This window comes from Dendrobium catenatum, unplaced genomic scaffold (genome assembly GCF_001605985.2).
Source record: "Dendrobium catenatum unplaced genomic scaffold, ASM160598v2 fragScaff_scaffold_292, whole genome shotgun sequence".
Taxonomy (NCBI): Eukaryota; Viridiplantae; Streptophyta; class Magnoliopsida; order Asparagales; family Orchidaceae; genus Dendrobium; species Dendrobium catenatum.
This window is the reverse complement of record NW_021318754.1, coordinates 404706-424511: the sequence shown is the minus strand read 5'-3', so window position 1 is coordinate 424511 and position 19806 is coordinate 404706. Positions and strand designations below refer to the sequence as shown.

Here is a 19806-nt window from a genome sequence, read left to right as displayed (position 1 = left end):
TATATATATATATATATATATTATTGAATATGCTTAATCAAGCTTAAATGATTCAGGCCAAAAAAGATTATGTTGAAAAGAGCAACCTAAAAATATACAAAACCAAGAAAGTATATTCAATTAAAATTTAATGCCAACAATCAAATTTATAATCCCAAAATATCATTAATAAAAAAAAAACTTTTGATGAATGATCCCGATCAAAGGGAAAAGATAGATGAGGAAAACCCAACTTTAATCTAAGGGAAAGAATGAAGACTCCAACACGCTCAAAGAGGTAGAAGATGTAGAGATCTTCTTTGTTAACAACAGTTGTTGTTCACGGGGAAGAAAAGAAAATGAAGAATAGGGAAGAAGTTTAGCGACTGCGAGAGGGAGTAGGGCTTTTGGTGACTGTGAGAGAGGTAAGGGAAGGTTTGTAATGATGCCCTACGTTCCCTTCTTCACCTTAAATGACAAAAAGGAAGGCTGCAAGGGAAGTAGGATTTCAAGAAGTGCTGAAATCTTGTGTATTACGTGATTGGGGAGAGGAACGAGGTGCGAACTGGCGGCTTCTACGCGGCTGGTCGCGATCCGGGGGAAGGAGGAGCAGGAGGGGGACGGTTTGCTCGAGTTTGATAGATACGTAAATGCATGGACTGGCCGGTCCAAGCCAGACTATTTGTTGACCTCCATATAATACCCAAAGAAGAATAAAAATGAAATGTATACCTGCTCCAATCCATCGGGTCCACGAATATTGCCGGATATCCTGCATACCTCAGACTGTCGAAGGATCCCCGAAATCCTGCGAGCTGCTCTGATTTGCGATCAAATCTCGCGAATCCAGCTGAAACATCGCGTACCTCGGACTGCCGAACCGATCAAATCCCGCTGCAACTGCGAACACTTCTCCGTTATTCCCGTGAACCGGCCTCGATCGAGCGTCCGCAGAGGTCGTTAAATAGCGAAGGAAGGGAGGCTTCTCGGGCTGCTCCCGATTCATCTCCCCCACACTTCCTCCCACACGATCGCAGAGCTCCGATACCTCTCTCCCGTCGCTGCTCACACGATCGCTACTCCCGATCTCTGCCTCATCCGACCTCAAGCCGACGTCGAAGCCCCCCATCTTCCGAACCCTCTTCGATCTCCAGACCCGACGCCAATCCGACCTCCTCTGGCCGAGAGAGAGAGAGAAAGAGAGAGAGAGAGAGATCGATACACATACTTGTAGCCGACTCCAGCAAACCGAGCTCTTCTTGCCACTGCCCCGTCCGATCCCGTCCAGAGGACCGACCGAACTCCTCCCTGCCGTGCACGCCGCCCGACTCCGGTTCCTCCGTCGTTGGTCGACTCCATTCCGACCTCCTCCCTCCTTGTTTGATCGGAGCAAACAACAAGAGCTTGCCTGTGAAGGTAACATTCTCTCCTCTCACGCGCTGCCGCTAGCTACACATTATTTCTAACAGTACTAGCATAAATTGTGCTAGCATAAGTCACTCTATTCATTTACTTACCCTCTTCATATGATTGAGGAGAAGCTGTCAAAAGTGAAAATGACTGGCAAAATCGATGTGTGATATGTCTTGTAGCCTACAATCCAAGTCTTTCTAATACTTTCTCAACATATCTTTATTGTGTTAAAAATAAAGTACCTGTTGTAAGTTGTAACTATCAAAATTCATTCGTATCATATTATGCAATCACATGCTTACACTTTGCTGGTGCAATCATTATTGATTTGACCTCTACTTTCCCTCTCATCTCTCCTGGCAAGGCGACCTCAAGCAGCTTCTCAAGAGTCTGCACTTCTTGTACATTCTGTTGACCAATTTATTTCTTATATGTTTCTTGCTTGTCTATTGAAGATAATAACCTAAAAGGTTTATGTCTCATAGCAATTGCTTTCTCACTAACTCCTTATAGAGTAGTATAGACGTGATATTTTTCTCTTGAATCTCTCAAGTAATTAGGCAAATAAATTTACATCTTTCACTTTCTTGGCGCAGTCTGTGGCAAGGTCTATCATTATTTGTGAAGATGATGAGCCATGATAGAAGAAGACTGTTGTGGCAATGATGTCTACTAAGGGTCCCACATCCGTCTCAACCATGGAAAAACTTATGGAAATGACATGTGCCACTTATGGCCAGCTTGATACTTATTTTAATGATCTCTAACAACAAATTGGCAGTCGGTCTCACAAAAGCCTTATAAGTCCCCTGCACTTTCCATGCTCTTCCTGCTATCCTTCTTGTCTATCCGACAAATAAGGGAAAATGCATTGTAATCAACGATATGCATGCTCCTCTCCATGTTTGGAGCACCGTGCATATCTGTCCTGTTATCCCTAGAATTTAGATCATATTGTACCTCTAAAATTCAAGGCCTTTCAACTCAAGATATACGAAGGAATCTCTGCTAATGAGGATGTACAAGGAAGTGATCAAATCCGAGTCAGATCAAAAGTTTCTTAGCTCCCGTTTTTTTTAAAATCATTCACAAGGTTTTTGTTTTAATCCAAAAGAAAGATCATTGCATCAAATTAAATCTATATTACATGTCCAATTATTTTTCTGTATTAGTTGAGCGTTCAACCAAATTCATTAATTAAGGTTAGTTTTAGTTTAATTAGCTTTCGAACTATTAGATAAAATAAGTCTTAATATTGATAATTAGGATTTTAATTGACTTAAGTAGTGCATTAAATAATAATTAAACCTTATTTAGTGCACATTAAGGGTGAACAGTGGGATAGTGTTCTCCTTGTATGAACTTGTTGTAATGAATATTGTTCTCCTTACATCAACTAGTTGTAAACTAGGTCTAGTTGCTGTTCTGGTTCAAGGCGGAGATATCTCCCTTCAAGCTATGATGCCAAACGATACAACCAATAAGAGAGAGCAAATGTGAGCGAGCTATAGAGGTAGAGAGCATGGGATGGAGTGCTTCCTTCATCCCATGCTCCCTATGCTTACCCTCACACTGTTATAATTGATTGCCATGCAAAGTTGTTGTGGAGGGTGCACTCTCATATAACAGGTGTTGACTAATAAATTAAAAAAGGATGATGGGGGATGGAATTCAATCAATAAAATAGACAGAAAATCAAACTGAAAACTTACGTTTAGTTTCGTTTTCAAGTTGTCTCCTTCACATAGCCCACTCACTTACAATCCAAAGCCCACACCTCACAAACATGACCAATCCATGTGTTCTTTGTTATTGTTTGGACACTGTGTTCTTGGTGATGCCTTTTGGCCTCCCTAATGCCATTGCCACTTTCCAGTCTCTCATGAATAGGGTGTTCAAGCCTTATCTTTGGAGGTTTGCTCTAGTGTTCGTTGATGACATCCTTATCTATAACAAGTCAGAGGAGGAGCACTTGGAGCACTTGGGGATGGTGTTGGGAACTTTGAAGGAGCACCACCTATATGCCAACTTGAAGAAGTTCTCTTTTGCGCAACAGAGGGTGGAGTCTTTGGGGCAGGTAGTGTCTCAAGTCGGGGTGTCTGCGAATCCAACCAAGATAGAGGTAATGGTGGAGTGTCCAGTGCCTAAAAACTTGAAGGGACTAAGGGGGTTCTTGGGACTCACAGGATATTACAAGAAGTTTGTGAAGGGATATAATTCTATAGCCTGGCCGTTGACAGAGCAATTGAAGAAGGACAATTTCAAATGGGGGGAGGTAGCTACTCAGGCATGTGCAGTTTAAGAAAGCCATGACTAGTATCCTTGTGTTAGCACTATATATCATATTTCAACCAGTCGTTTGTAATAGAGATTGATGCATCAAGCTATAGGTTGGGAGCAGTTCTCATGCAAGGGCAGAGGCCGATAGTTTATTTCAACAAAGTGTTGACTGCTAGGGCCATATTGAAATCATTATATAAAGGAATTATGATGATTGTGTTAGCAATTCAGAATTAGCGATCTTACCTGTTGTGGCGGCACTTCATAGTCAGAATCGATCAGAGGAGTTTGAAGTTCTTGCTGGAGCAGAGGATGGTGACAAAAGAGCATCAAAGGTGGCTTTCCAAGTTGGGGTATGACTTTGGGATCCAATACAAGCCCGGGTTGAAAAATAAAGCGGCAGATGCTCTCTCTATACGTAGTGTAGATCCCCATGTTATGGCTCTATCGGTCCTCATGGTGGTGGATTGGGAGGTCTTGAAGCAAGAGAGCGAGCATGATGAAGAGCTGAGTAAAAGCATAGGAGATCTATTGCAGAACAAGGATAGTCATCCTGGTTATTCTTTGGCAGGTCTGAAGTTTCTATACCATGGACGGTTTGTGCTATTAAGGACAACACCACACATTGCTCACTTGTTGCAGGAGTTTTATGGTACACTATTGGGAGACATTCGAGAATCCCAAAGACATATCATCAACTGATAATGGAGCTATACTGGGTGGGCATATAGAAGAATGTAAAGAAGTTGGTGGCCAGCTCTGATGTATGCTAGAGACAAATATCAGGCTATGGCTCCAAGTGGTCTTTTACAGCCTTTATTTTTACCCAAGGTGTGGGAAGAGGTGACTGTGGACTTCATCGAGGGATTGATTAAGTCAGAAAGATTCACCGTGATTCTAGTGGTGGTGTACAGAGTGAGCAAATACACTCATTTCATTCCCCTCGCCACCCATACATTGTGGTGTCAGTGGCAGCTGCTTTCATTAGATAGGTGGTCCATTTGCATGACATACCCAAGTCTATAGTGTTTGATTGGGATAAGATCTTTTTGAGCCATTTTTTGAGGAGTTAGTCAAGATGTAGGGGACTATACTGAAGCGGAGTACCGCTCACAACTCTCAGACATATGGCCAGATGGAGGTGATAAATCGCAGTGTAGAGACTTATCTTTGTTGCTTTGTCTCGGATATCCCAAAGATGTGGACCAAATGGCTAGCCTGAGCAGATTACTGGTATAGCACTTCATATCAGACAACATCCCTGATAACACAATTTAAAATTCTATATGGGAGAGATCCCCCTCATCTGTTATATTATGGGCATGAAAACACACCATATCGTCAGTGGAGTAATACTTGGGAGAAAGGGATAGAATCTTGGCAGAATTGAAGGGACATCTACTACGGGCACAACAAATTATGAAAAAACAAACATATGGACACAAAAGGAATGTGCAGTTTAGTATCAGAGGTTGGAGATAGCGTGTATCTGAAGATCTGACCTTATAGACAGATGAATCTAGCTCGACAAAGGAACGAGAAGATTTCCCCTTGAAACTTTGGGTCCTACGAGGTTGTGGAGCGCATTGGCGCGGTCGCCTATCTCCTACTGTTGCCACCAACTTCAACCATCAATCTAGCATTTCATGTGTCGCAGCTGAAACGAGCCATTGCTGACCATACACCCTTGCCACACTACTGGCTACACTGTCAGAAGATATGGAGCTAATATTAGAACCACTAAAGGTGCAAAGGGTGCTCCAAGGAGACAAGGGGATAAATGAAGTATTGATCAAGTGAAAAATTTACCAAAATATGAAGCGACATTGGAAGTTTTCAGCACCATCCAGAGGCAGTTTCCTTCTTTCCACCTTAAGGACAAATGTGACTTTTTGGAAGGGTAGTATCGATATGGTTGTGGATCTCATTCCTATGGGTGACAACTCGGCGAAATTCCAGGAGCCAAAAGGCTCTTGTTTTGTGGGTCCAAGCACCTCATTTCAGACCTATAAGAGGAAAAAGTTTAAGGGAGATTATTGGAGGATATGTGAGGTACATTTATGGCTCGAAAAGTTTAAGAGGAGATTATTAGAGGAAATGTTAGGTGCATTTATGGTGGGATTATGGCTAGTTTTAAGGTGGAAAGTCTGTATGTGGGACGGATTAAGTGAAGAATTTTTTGAAGTTGTCTTTCTTAGGTGATTTTGGATTCCTAGTTACTTCTAGGAAATTGGGATAGAGTCGATTCACCTCTTGAATAGTGAATCAATTGTATATTGTATTTCTTTGATTGAAAATTATCATTTCAGCTTTATTAGCGTTGTTCTTGAATATCATTATTGTTTTCTCTTGATTTTAGTGGTTGTTTTTCGCTGTTTGGTGCTGATTTTGCTCTAGTGGCTGTTTTGGGTGCTGATTTGATCTCCAAAACATATCATCTATCTATCTTATCTATCATCTGTCATATCTATTCTTTGTCTAATTTATCATCATTCATATCTGTCATTTCTATATCTATCATATAATGTATGCATTTTTCTTGCTATAACATTTTTCTTGGACGTTTATAAATCACAGCATTGAACCACTCAAACAACATTTGATGGAATGACTGACATTTTGATAGCATGACATTCTAAATACTATTTTAACAAGGAGTCAAACAGCTTTAATGTTGTATTTAGTCTCATTATCTTATGCATTTGAATTACTAGATGGCAGCTTTTTTATTTTTCACCTGATTGCAAAGTAGCTTGAATTTGATGCTGGAATATTATTTAGTTTTTGAGCTGAGTCACATGTTCTATTGTTCATCTTTACTGAAATTTGAAACAATTCAGAACATGGTGATTTCATTGGCAACTGACAAAGCTGTCTGGAATGCTATCATGAAGAATAAGATGGTCCAAGAATTCAAGAGCACATATCATCCAGGTTCGTGATTGTAATCCTTAAATGAAACCATGTAGACATATTGATAATAAACTGTAACCATTTATCAAATGTTCTCTTCTTTAAACCCATTGTGAATCCTTGCCCGGTCATATAGGCAACAAACCACGCATGTTATGGAAAATATGGGTCAGGACACTTATTCCACCTCAATGGCTGCATTGGTTCTCAAAGGGAGCCTCATTTGCATAGCCTGCAGAAGAAGGAATAATAGAAACTTTTTGGTCCAAATTCTGATTTCAAAATTCAATTACCCGTTTCTTTTGGTTCATCTTGGACGTTTTGCTTACTCGTAAGCTTCTGCAAAAACTATATCCAAAAGCAATCTCTCTATCTACCTTTCTATTTATTTATCCTTCTATCTATCTATATTGTGAACGCTTGGCCTTTCCCAAACCTATTTAATGTCACTATTTATCAAATTTATTCAATTTTTAAATATTTCTATACGCCTAGAAACACAGGGAAAGATTGACATCATGATCATGTTGGACGATTCAGTGAAACAATGGCACGAGCTTGACTTCTTCCCCCTTGCTGGATTTCATGTGGAACCAATAGGTGGATGTAGTTATGGCACAGCTGAGCACCATAGGTAAATGTGGCCTCTATACATGATGGTACATGTGAAGATACACTTGTATGTCCGGATGTTGGTGCCTAAACGCCTTATTGAACGTTGGTGGCCTATGATTATTAGAAGAAAACGTTTTTAAATAATCAGTATTTTCCCATGGAGGAAGAATCAACTCCTGATTCATTGTATTCCCCTAATCTGATAAGGGAAAAAGGAAGCCCGAGTAGGTCCATGCCTTGTCCTTGGCAATCAAAAGCCTGGATTGCAATGTTGGCTCAGGATTCTCTTTTCTTTTTTCATTCTTGAGTCCAATATGTACCCTAGTTTTTCTTACTCTTTTCCCGCAATCTTGTACTTGATTATTGATGGTAGGATTAATATGAATAATATTTCTAAAACAGCCTTGCTTAGATTCCATTTAACACGTACGCCATGGTCAACTCTGTTACTTGTGGCCTAGGTGAACCTGACATCCTTTTCTGTTACATAGTGTTGTCTAGTCCTATCTTGCTAGTTAGTTACTAAGAAAAGATATAGGATGATGTCCTCTACAAAATTTTCACCTATCCTTTTAGGCCATCATTAGCAATATCACATGAATTTTATCGACAACTCACGTGATAACACTTAATGTCTTCAAGATTAGTAACACCTCTATTCATCTATTACTTATTACACCCATTGAGGCTTCCTCTGGGAAGTCCTATGAGGCTAGATCTGATCTAAAGATCACTCCTGGCTAAGCTCTAAAGTGTATGGTAAAGTTTCTGTCATCTGTTATGTTGACTAATGTTGGTCCGTGCCTCTGAGTTTGTTCATACTATCTGGGATTTTGATTGACGCCTGCACTTAGCTTTTAATCATTCATACTTAATAAACTAGTGATGAGGACATTAGCAGGAGATTCCGGTGCGTCTATCACCTGAGAAATCGTAGATCGACGGCTACGATTAGGAGTATTTATTTATGATGCATTTTATGTATTATTTTTGTTTATGTTTTAGTTTGTATCATTGTACCCCTGTGAAAGATTAGTTTGTGTTGTAGCCCAGAGGGCATTTTAGTTTTTGTGTCTTTGTTGCTTGGAGGCCTATATATGATGGCCCTCACTATTGTATGTGATGATGATTGATAAATGAAAATTTCTGCATTCCAGCTCCCTTGAGTGTTGAGAGCTCTAGAGAGAGGTGAAGTCCCTAGGTAACAGCAAAAACAACTCCCGCTAGCCGCAGGAAGTGTCCGGGCTCTCGGTTTCCCCTCCCCTACCTTTCCTCATCTCTTTTCTCTCTCCAAGCCGTCAACCTCCTCCCCATCTCCACCCCAAACAGCCGACCACCCCTCATAATATTTGTGACGCCCAAGATTTAAATTGGAAAGAATTATATCTTTTTATATTTGTAATCATCAATGAGATCTTACTAATTTAACCTAGATAATGTAAACAACGGAGAACATAATTACATTCCTATGTATCCAAATATCAACATATTCGACATAACCTAAAAATCACCGTTATATACAATAGCCATGATATCTACACAATTCAATTATCCATTCAATAATCATGAATACAAATAAAGCAAAAAATATAGAAAATAACCTTGAGGTCTCCTAATTTGCCTCACTCCACTGGATTCCTATTCTGACCTGAAAATATAGAAGCAACTACATAATAAACACATGGCTCAGTAGGTTACCATAACCTACTGTTAAAATCAATACATAACATATATAAATAATGTGCATGAAATCATTCATATATCTCAACTGAAACAATCATGTGAACATAAATCATAAATCATAGATATGTGATGAACCAATACTTCTAAATTCATTATCAATTATTCTATAAAATGACCCATGTCTTGATCTCGTCATTCTTATCATTTTCTTAATATATGAATAAATGATGTTCATGTATCTATGTAATATGAATTCATATCTTGTTTCACTATACAACATTTATAGACTTTTGGCCAATTAATTGGAATTCATGTATTTTACAGATATCTTGTGGGTATATTGCCTCATCTTGAACACTTATAACTCCCTTAATATCTATCTCACTCCAATCTTATACAATTATAACTCCCATGTCATAAATCTTGATTTGGGTATCTTATCCCAATTAATGCCCAATCAGTCTAGTTTTGCTCATACACATTCCAAATTTTATTTTCATAATAATTGTGACATAGATGAATGATGCAAATGAATGCATTATCACAAGTATATTTGCATGTAAAAAAAAAATCCCAAATCTCGTGCATGTCATATATATCAACAGAGATGACTTTCTATTCCTTTATTCGTGTTAGATCATTATACATTTCACATAAATAATTAGGTTCTTTATTCTAACTAGTGAAATTCCAACATGATCATATGAATAAGGCTTAGGAAGTCTATATTTACAACATATAAGAAACTACATGGTGAAAGTTACTTAAATCTTAAAATTGGGATATTTTAGTAGATTTAGGAGAGATAAAATTCATGAAATTAATATTATTAAAAATAGGAGTGAGATTCAGGTTACTTATCTCGATCAGAAGAAGTTTCGTTACAAATTCGACAAATAAAAGTGCCCCCAAAAGACCTTCTCTGACCCCCCCGGAAGACCTTCCTCGGCAAGGCAGCAGCAGATTCTAATTAAAATCAACGTGGTCATCCTTGTTATGATAAATAGGGATCCAAGGATGTGTTTAATACATATAGAAGTTAAATCACTCATGTACTTTTTTTATACTGAAATTTAATTAGATTCTCTCTCTCTATCTATCTATCTATCTTTCTCTCTTTAGGCTCAAACCATGCTTATCAGTTAGATTCTGGTGTCTCCCATATATTAATTCGCATCCAATAGTGTCTTGATCCATAGTTCTACCATGACTCCGATGTTTACTAATTGTCTTGATTTCTGATTGCTATTTCACTGTTCATATTTGCAGAAAAGTATTTAAAACATGTGGAACTCCCCCCTCCCTCAAGTCAGGCACAATGGTCAGATGCAGCCCCTAACCTTTTTGCACAAATTTTAAGTTTCCTTTGTAGGATTGCCAAAGCAGTAGTGATGAAGTTTATAGACGACATCATCAGTCTTGTGAACAAACTCTTCGATCAACATATGAGTGAATTTACTACGGAAATTGCCAGTGAGTTGGTGAAGTACGCCTTTATGCTCTCTGTTCTGGTTTTCATTATTGTCATATTGAAACGCAGCATGACATCCAGTGCTTGATAATGCTGTTTTAGGGTTCGTTTGAGACGGCTTTTTTACTGTTTTTTAAAGTAGCTTTTTAGAATAAAACTTTTAATTTTTTACTAAAAAACTACGTAGAGAAGTAATAAAAAAGCCGTCCCAAACGAAATCTTATTCTCCTAAACTTTCTGATAGGTTTGTATCACAGTGCTGCAAGACATTACTTAGATTTTATCCAGTATAAATAAGCTGTAAACCGTCTTTTTTGTACACAATTAAATTTGCTGGTTTTTATTTGAAGGTGTGGTGTTGTTTGCTTGGTCATCCTTGTTATTGAATAACCATTTATTCTTTTTTTTTTCCTCTTTTCCTTCAGCTGGTTTGAAGAAGCAGAATCTACAGGTAGGTCTGGCAAAAAAGCTTTTTGTTAGTGTTAGATTGTTGTAGACTTGATGATAGTTTTATTATGTTTAGGGTTTAGGGTAATATTTGAAAATTTTTAAAATTATATTCAATATCAAATTTTGATTTCAATAAATTTTTAATTTAACTGAATGTCTCGATGAGATAAATTCATTGACACTTATAGCAATTTCACATGAATCCAAATGATCTTAAATCAAATACTTTAATCGTAGTTAAAAAGTTTGTAACAATAATTAGAGGACATGATGATTTTCGAATATAACAGCTATACGTGCATCTTGATGAGATGAATTTATTGAGCTTAAGATACCCAAAATTGACATCATTAATGTGCACTCTATCGTTCAAAAAATATCATATGATCAAGGGGATTCACTATGGGGGCATTTGATAGTGTTATGAGATTTTTGTTAGATTTATCATATTGATGCTCAAAAAGATTATAAATAGATCAAATTTTTTACATGAAAGAGATCTTAACTTAAGATCATATAGTGTTTAGATGTTTCAACATTCTCCTCTTACTCGCTCCCCCCGCTCTGCTAGGGCTTTGCACTAGCTTCTCCGGCGTCCTCCTTGGCTGGGATCTCTTGGCGTGCTGGCTCCTTCGTTCCTTCAGGGCAATTTTTCTCTCTCTCTAGTTGTGCTTTGGACCTAGATTTTGTTGTTTTGGTCTGTGACTTTTTCTGACGTTTCCCGGCATGCCTCTGAAGCTTTACGACCCTGGATTTTTAGAGCATGCTTCTTTCTCTCGTTCGTTTTTAGATGCCCTTGCGGGATCGTCTTATGTATCTAATTTCCCCCAACTGAGGGTGTCGTATTTTCGCGGTTTACATTCTCTTTGTATTTCAAAATCAGGAATCACTGTTTTAGCTGCGCCGTTCCAATTTTCTCTAGTAGGTTTTTTCCCCTCTAAACGGCCTTCTTTGGACTCAATCCGACGTTTCTTCTTTAATCTGAAATTGAATGGAGAATTTTCTGTAACTCTGCTGGACCCGACGCATATTCTCATCAAGCTAAAAAACGACCTTGATTATTGTCGGGTATTTTGCCATGGATCATACTTAGTCTATAATTGTTACATTAAGCTTTCAAAGTGGTCACCTCTTATGGATATCGGAGTCGAGTCGCCGATTGTCCGCATTTGAGTTTCTTTCTCTCAGTTGCGTCCTCATCTCTTCTCTCCCCGCATTCTTCATAGGCTTGGTTTGAACTTTGGAAAACCTCTTAAAATTGATACCTCTACCTCCATTGGTTCCAGGCCATCCTTAGCTCGTGTCTTGGTTGAGTTGGACGTTACTAAATCTTACCTCGATAAGGTCTGGTTAGGCCATCAGAAATCTGGTTATGTCTAACAAGTGGATTTTGAGGATTTCCCTCATTTTTGTTCTTCTTGTAAGAAACTTGGGCATTCTCCTGGTAATTGTCGTACTACGGCTGATATTCCAGCTTCATGCAAGGTTCCTCCAAAGTATTTGGTTATTCTGGAACCAGTTATTTCTTCTTCTCCCTCTAAGGATGTTCAGTATATTTATGTTAAATCCCCTCTTTTCTGCTTCTGCTCTTTGTGTGCTACCTGTGGCACATTTGCCTAATGTGATACTGTTTTGCCTCATATGGAGGTTGCTGGTAATGCTCATGTGGTTGTTTCTGTCGTTAATCCTAATCCCAATTTGAACGTTGAGTCTGGGGATAATTTGGTTGTTGTTGGTGACATTGGCCCTTTACCTGTGGTCGGTTTGGATGTTGTTGTTGATGGGGCTGTTGTTTCTAATATGGTTGTTTCTAAAGGTGTGGTAGGTGAGGTTTTGCCTTTTGCTCAGGTTTCTCGAGTTTGCTCTAGTGACGATGGTCATGTGGCTTGTGCTATTAATTCCAGTCCTGTTTTATCATATTTGGGTGCTGTGTCTGCCCCATCCTTTTTGCCTATGCATGCTGGGCTTGACGTGGCTGTGGGATTCTTGGATGCATCTCGCTTTCCTATTGCTCTTTGTCCTGACCGACTGGATGTGTTTGCGGGTGGTGCTGCCCGTGTTGGTTCCCCTGCTACGCCTCTATCCCATGTTGCCGGTAGTTTTGTTGATGTCCCATTTAAGTTGTTATCTCCTAAGGCGTTGGTTGATATGATGGATGCCAATTCGGGGGAGGCGGTTAGGTTGCAACTTGATTGACTTCAATGCTCGTCTGACTCCTCTTCGGAGGATTCTGGGGAGGATGAACCTGCTGTTAAGTTTGATACGCATAAGGACCATCCTGTTGTTTATGTTGCTTCTCGTGGTAGGGGTAAACGCGATCAGAAATAATTGGTGCGCTGCAGCTGTGTTCTCCCCTTTTCTCGGATTTTTGATGCCTTTTTGGGTTCAAACTTTTGTTGGCCTTGCGACTTTAGCTAGCGGTTTTCGGGCAATGGTGTGGCTCGGGCTCATCGTTCCAATTCGTGGCTGTTGGCAATCTTAGGTGGTGATTGTTCTTAGTGGAGATGGCGGTTGGTTGGCTTTTGGTGGTCCTTGCTCTTTCACTCCTCTGGATGGTCCATGCCCGGGTTTGGAGTGGTTTGAATTCTGTGCCTTTGTTGAGCCTGATAGCCGTTGAAACTTTTTCTCCTTGTTTATGTGTCCCCTTTTCTATTGTTTTTCTTTTCCTGTTTTGGCTGCCTAGGTTCTGTGGCTTGCCTGTCTTTGACTTTGTTGTATCTTTTATGCCTTTTTGAATAAAATTTATTAAAAAAATTTAAAAAAATAGTGTTTAGATGTTTAAAGACTCATAGAGCTCTACCTGACCATTGTTATTGAACAATTGATGCTCGATCATAGACATTAAATCGTTGTCTCCCAACTATAGTTGTAGAATTTTTGCCATCATTTGATTGCCACTTGCCCAATCACCATCATTAGATTGTCGTCACCTGACTTTAGTTGTCAAATCACTATCAACTGACCACTACTATCAGATCACTATCATCGATCACAGTAGTTTGCACACTCTTTATCATGCAACACCTCTTTATTCTTTTATATTGCTCTTAGAGGAGGCTAAGTAGGCAATCCATACTTGTGTAATTTTTCTTTCTTTAATTTATGAGACATGTAAATTTTTGTTAACTTACGCTTATATAATGTAATCATTTCAAGTCGGCGTATGGCACCTTGATTTTTCTCTCTTGAATTTTTCACTTTAAAACACCTATGTTTCTTATGTTAATCATTTATCTTTATGTGTAAAATTTTGTGCAACGCTAACATGAGAAATGTATAATTTCTTGCACCCACAATTATTAACATGTAATTCAAACAATTATTTTCTATTTAAATATTATTAAAAATTTAAATAATTTAGATAAAAGAAAAGAGAAATAATTGATTATTTATTAAAAATTTATTACATAACTCATAAACGTCCAATTTTCATTCTCCCCGTATTACATTTTTCTTATATAAAAGTAATTGGCATATGGATACTATTCCAACGAATGAGTTATAACTTATTGCAAAGCTAAGCTTATGCTAATACTGCATTTAATTCTTCTAATCAGTTAAATTAAGCTCTAAAAGATTCATCCATGGCGGCGGCCTCTTCAACTCACTTGATTCTATATAAGACTGCGCACCAAAATGCCCTCGAATGTAACTCCAGGCCCAAAAGCCAGCACTAGTCCCCATTCCTCTCCTCTTTCCCCTCCGTTCTTCTTCCTCCTCATCTCCTCCCTCATATAATCCAACACATAAAAGACAGTATTACTGCTCGCATTCCCATAATCACTCAGTGCTCTCCAGCTGCACCTTAGCTTCTCAGGCCAAAGTCCTAGCTTCTCCTCGACCCGATTCAGTATCGCCGGCCCGCCGGGATGAACTGCCCAGAACAAATCATTAAAACCATCACCGCCTTCCCTTTCCATCCCTTGTATCAACCGCCGACAAAATTTCTCAACCCTCCCCTCGATAACCTCCGGCAAATCCCTCCCCAACTTAAAGCTCACTCCTTGCTCCCCCATCTTCCCGTCAACAACCCCCGCTGTTCCCTCCAAAAACTCCTGCACTGCCACCTCCATCTCCAAAAACGCGGCCTTTTCCTCCCCCGGCTCCATCTCCGCTCCCACCACCGCCGCCGCCGCGCCATCGCCAAACAAGGCGGCTCCCACGAGATCGTAAGGCCGGTCGCGACTCGGTGGGCGGTAACCGATCGCGGTGGTCTCGGAGGTGACGACGAGTACGCGGCTTCCGGGGTTGTTTTCGGCGAGATCCTTGGCGACGCGGAGGGCCGCGACGCCGCCGTAGCAGCCGAGGAAGTAGAGGGGGACCCGGGCGACATCGGGGCGGAGGGAGAGCCGGGAGGCGAGGTGGAGGTCACCGCCGGGAAGTCGGAGCTCGCTGGATGAGACGTAGACGAGGTGGGTTATATTGGCTGCGGGGCGGCCCCAGTCTCCGAGGCAGGACATAGCGGCTTTGTGGGCGAGGTCGGTGACGGCGGCGTTGCAGATGTCGAGGCGCTGGCGGATGGTCGGAGATACTTGGGTTGTTAGCTCCGGATACTTTTGGAGGAGGTCGTGGGAGAGGACGGTGTATCGTCTCTTCACCGTCGTGTTCTTACCTGCGTAATCGATCATCGTCAAAAATTGAAAATTAGATTGCCAATAATTATGATTGCGAAGAGCATTATGGGTTAGTTACTACATAAACGCTCAAGCTTCTCTCTCATAACCGGATCATCACAGTTGGTCTCGCGGAAATAGTTTTCAACTAGGCTCTCCTGGAGAAGAAGCTGGTCAGGCAAGGCCTTGCCAAGAGCCAAGATTACTGCTTTTCTGCGCTGACTAGCTGGATCACTTATGCTGCCGGCAGACACCGTTGGTACTGCTCCGGCTTCCTTGAAATCGCCGTTCAAGCATCCAGAGAAGCTATTATTTGCTTCCTTCGACATTCTGGGTGAGTTGGGGAGATTATAATGTAACAGACAGTATGATGAAATTTGGGAGTAGGGTTCTGATGGAGGATGAGGTATTTATATAGAGGGGTATATTAAGAGAAATGATGGTTGGTTGATTTCTTAGTTTGATTTGGTTGGGATGGAATAGAGGTATGATCTATTATCTTACAACTCCATCATGTTGGTTCTAATTAGGTGGTGTGCATTATTGCCATGAGTTGTAAAATTAGTTGCAAAATTATTGCAGATTTTATAATTTTTTTTCTTTTAAAAATATCAGCTTTTTTATAGCCATCACAGATTTACAGCACTCATCATAAAATTTTTTGAAAACGGTCAAAGAATTATGATCTGGTACATAGAACTACTAAAAAAACTGTTCAGACTAAACCTTAATTTAGTAGTTCTAAGCTAAAAGGATTTCCCTTTTTGTTTGGATCAAAAACTTAATTGTGTCACTCAATATAGAGATGGCAGTATTAGACCCTATTAAAATGGAAGAAAATTATATTCTAATACGTAGGTATATATGCCAATTAGTTATTGATGTCAAATTACTTCAATGTTTACAAATACACCACATTAGGTATCCTTGTATCTCACAAAGACCGGTAAGTCGTTTCTTTTTTTAATTCAAATCCAATTACATATTCAATCATTCATAAGTATATAAATATAATCGGTTTATCATATACCCATTACCAGGAAGGTAAACACCAACCCAAAAAAATCCAGTGACTTACTATGGAGTCGTCACTCTAGGGCCCTGTCGATCCCGACTAGCCAATAATCAATAGGTTTCTACCGACATACACATCAATGCACCCAAGCATATAATTTTCATAAACACTTTTTGATAGGCTTCATAATTTCAATATGAAAAAAGGTTATTTCATAAATGGATATGCTTTGCTAATATAACATTTATTGTATTCAAATAAAAATATGTGCATGAAAATAATGTATAAGAGTTTATACAGTAATAAATCAAAAACAATCTACTTATGAAGATTTCTAATTCATTATGAGAATGAAAAGATATTTACAAGCGTTGGAAATTAATCAATAAACTTTATAAATAATGATAGGATTGACGACCTAATTCAATAATCCAAATAGCCTGATACAATTAACACTTATTTTTACCTTAACAAATAAGTTTACGTTTATTCAATAATATATAGTAGTTACTTACTGTGTCTGCTACAAACTCCAACCTCGATAGTGTTTCAGTCAACTCCACCAAGTAATAATTCTACAAGTATCGAAAACAATCTAATATTAAGCACGTTCATTGAGGCATAATGATGAATATCCTAATCAACTTTAGCCACACCATAAACACCAAAATTAATTATGAAATAATACGATCTAAAAAATATAATCTGGTTTGATAAAGTAGAACATCAAACTTAGATAAAATTTTATCTCCAAAGTAATACAAAACTCTTATGAGAAATTTAAGGCTATGAGAAATATAATACAAATCAAATTTAGTCTCGCAATAGAAATTGAAATAACTCTTACATAGATTATTAGAAACATAAGAAGGAGAAAGAGGGAGAGAAAGAGGAAAGGAAAAGAAAAACTCATTGTACAAGGAGAGGAGCTTGAAAAGATTTCATTGAGAGCTGCTATTTCGAGGAAGAAACAGAGCTGCTATTTCGAGGAAGAAACAAAAAAGGAAGAGGAATGAGAGTTTGACGACTGCTGTAACTGAGAAAAGAGAAGTAAAAATGATGCCCTAAGCTGCCTATTGGGTTAATTGGAGAGAGGGAGGTCGGTAGGGGAGGGAGGATTTCAAAAGGTAGATAAATCATGTGATCTGCACGATTGGAGAAAGGGAAACTATAGCTAGGAGGCGCTCGGGTCGCTCGAGTGCGAAAGAGGCGAGCTCATGAACATGAAGGGAACGTTCAACCATCCATTCTCTCAGTCCGGTTCGATTTGGTTCGGGCATAACAAATAGCGATATATGAATAGGAATTATATGTCATAGTCCAAGCCCTCAAACAATGGTAACATTATTTGTTCCACCAAGATTTTGTTCTCTATAACAACCACAAATCACTCAAATTTTACAGTAAAAAAAACCAGAACTACATGCATATCCCATGGGTGATGTTCCTCTAAAAGTTTAGTTTCATGCTCATGCATAAGAGTGTAAAGTTTAGCAAAGTTGCCACTGCTTTAAGCTATCAATTCAGTCTTTTAACTACAATGTAGCTCTTCGTCTTAGGTTTTGAGGGTGTCAAAGATCAATATGCATTAGATCAACTTTTCTAAACTTTGGGCGAGGTGCTCATCCAAATCATTAATCAGGGACTACCCACCAAGTTATTTTTCAAGGGAAATCAAATGTGCATCCTGAATGCTTCCCCCATGAATAGTTGATTCAAGAAATAAATAGTATTAGTTATGTGTGGAATTTGATTTTGTCGATAAAGCAGATTGTTTTATTGACTTATTTTAATAATGTTGGCCAAGTTTATCGGGGGTTGCAGTGGGGTCTCCGCCTGCTTGGCATTCGAGGTTCTTGCTCCTGAAAAATTTTTCCCCCGTACAAGCATTTAGCGCTGCGATGCTATATATTTTAGCGTTGTACATTTGTGCGCTACGATGTCATAGGATGCAGCGCGATAACACTGTAGTATCGACTTGGAGATAGAGAAGAGCACTGCAACTCTCCTGAGCCAAGGTTGCTCCATTGCGATTTGTTCTTGAGATAGAGAGTGGGTTAAATCTTGGTGTTCATTTCGTTGTTCTCTTTTATTGTTTGTTTTGTTGCGTGGTTTACTTTCCAACACATAGTGATGGCCTAACAAGAAATTCAATGGCCATGGCTTGACGCCAGTGAGGGGACTTGGCGGCTTCTCAGTAGGTGGTTGGATTGGCTTGGTTGGAAGGCGTGGGGATGTTTTGTTGATGGAGGAGATTGAGAAGTGTGCGCGGCTTGAGAGAACCAATTTTTCAGGCAGGTTATCATTGGATGGGAGGAAGGTAATGTAGGTAATGGAGGTTGAGGTGGTGGTTTATGAGAAGTAGGAATTGAGGTAGAGGGTGGAGATGGACTTGTTGTCGTAAAGGTTGGAGAGAGAGACGGGTGGAAAGGTTACAGAGGTGTATGAACTGTAGGTGGAGCTAGGGGTTGTAAGGAGGAGTGGGAGTTGGGAGTGAGAAGAAAAGGGATGGAGGAAGGTTGGTTAGATGGTTGAGGATGTGGTGGCTTGGTTTAAAAGGGGAAGGTGGTCTTATCAAACATAACATGACGAGATATGATAATTTGATTACTGGTTGGGTCTAATCACTTGTAACCTTTGGAGGTGTCTGAGTAACCGATGAAGACAGGGAATAAATTGTGGGGTGAGTTTGTGGCGGTCAGCATGAGGAAGCTATGGAAAGCAAGCACAACCAAATATACAAAGAAAATAATATTTAGGTTATTATTTGTAGAGTAGTTGTAGTGTAGATTTATGATGGGTGGATTCAGAGGGAAGACGGTTGATTAGGTAGGATGGGGAACGACATTGGGTCAGTAGGTATATGGAAGATAGGATGTATTGTAATAACTTAAATATGAACAAATGTAATTATTCAAATATATATCATGGAGTATAACACGTATGGAGGAGAGTACAGGTGGTTTCAGTGAGGTGATGATGTTTGCTCTCCGCCAATCCATTTTACTAATGAGTGTACAGGCATGAAATTTTGTGCAGGATGTCATTGTGTTGAAGGAAGGATTGAAGTGCTTGGTTGAGATATCCTTTGTCGCCGTCAAAGCGTAGGCATTTGATTTTATGATATAGCTGATTTTCAATAAGTGTTTTAAACTTAATAAAAATGGAGCACACTTCAAATTTATAAGTAATTGGAAACACCCAGACAAATTGCAAAAAATCATCGATGAAGGAAACATAGTATCTATAACCTTGATTAGAAGCAATAGGGGAAGGACCCCATACATCTGAGTGAATATGTGCAAGCGGGGTAGAAATGCGATGAAGTGACTTTTGAAACACTAGTTTATGACCTTTGGAGACCTTACATGATG

The 19806-nt window shown here is 39.3% G+C and overlaps 2 protein-coding genes across 2 annotated transcripts in view; one reads left to right on the top strand and one right to left on the bottom strand.

Moving 5' to 3' along the window:
• Positions 1-10727, top strand: part of LOC110105132 — a 14208-nt gene extending 3481 nt beyond the window's left edge. The window contains exons 3-4 of the mRNA XM_020834508.2: positions 6513-6606; positions 10153-10727. Coding sequence (XP_020690167.1) covers positions 6513-6606; positions 10153-10442 — 384 coding nt within the window. The 3' untranslated portion in view covers positions 10443-10727. The remainder of the gene's footprint in view (positions 1-6512; positions 6607-10152) is intronic.
• A 3553-nt stretch (positions 10728-14280) lies between these two features.
• On the bottom strand, positions 14281-16073 carry LOC110105128 (type III polyketide synthase A). The gene is made up of 2 exons (XM_020834501.2): positions 15500-16073; positions 14281-15416 (listed from the first exon to the last, which is right to left on the bottom strand). The coding sequence occupies exons 1-2, from the start codon at positions 15744-15746 to the stop codon at positions 14419-14421; spliced, it is 1245 nt and encodes a 414-aa protein (XP_020690160.1). The 5' UTR covers positions 15747-16073; the 3' UTR covers positions 14281-14418.
• Between the last annotated feature and the right edge of the window lie 3733 nt (positions 16074-19806).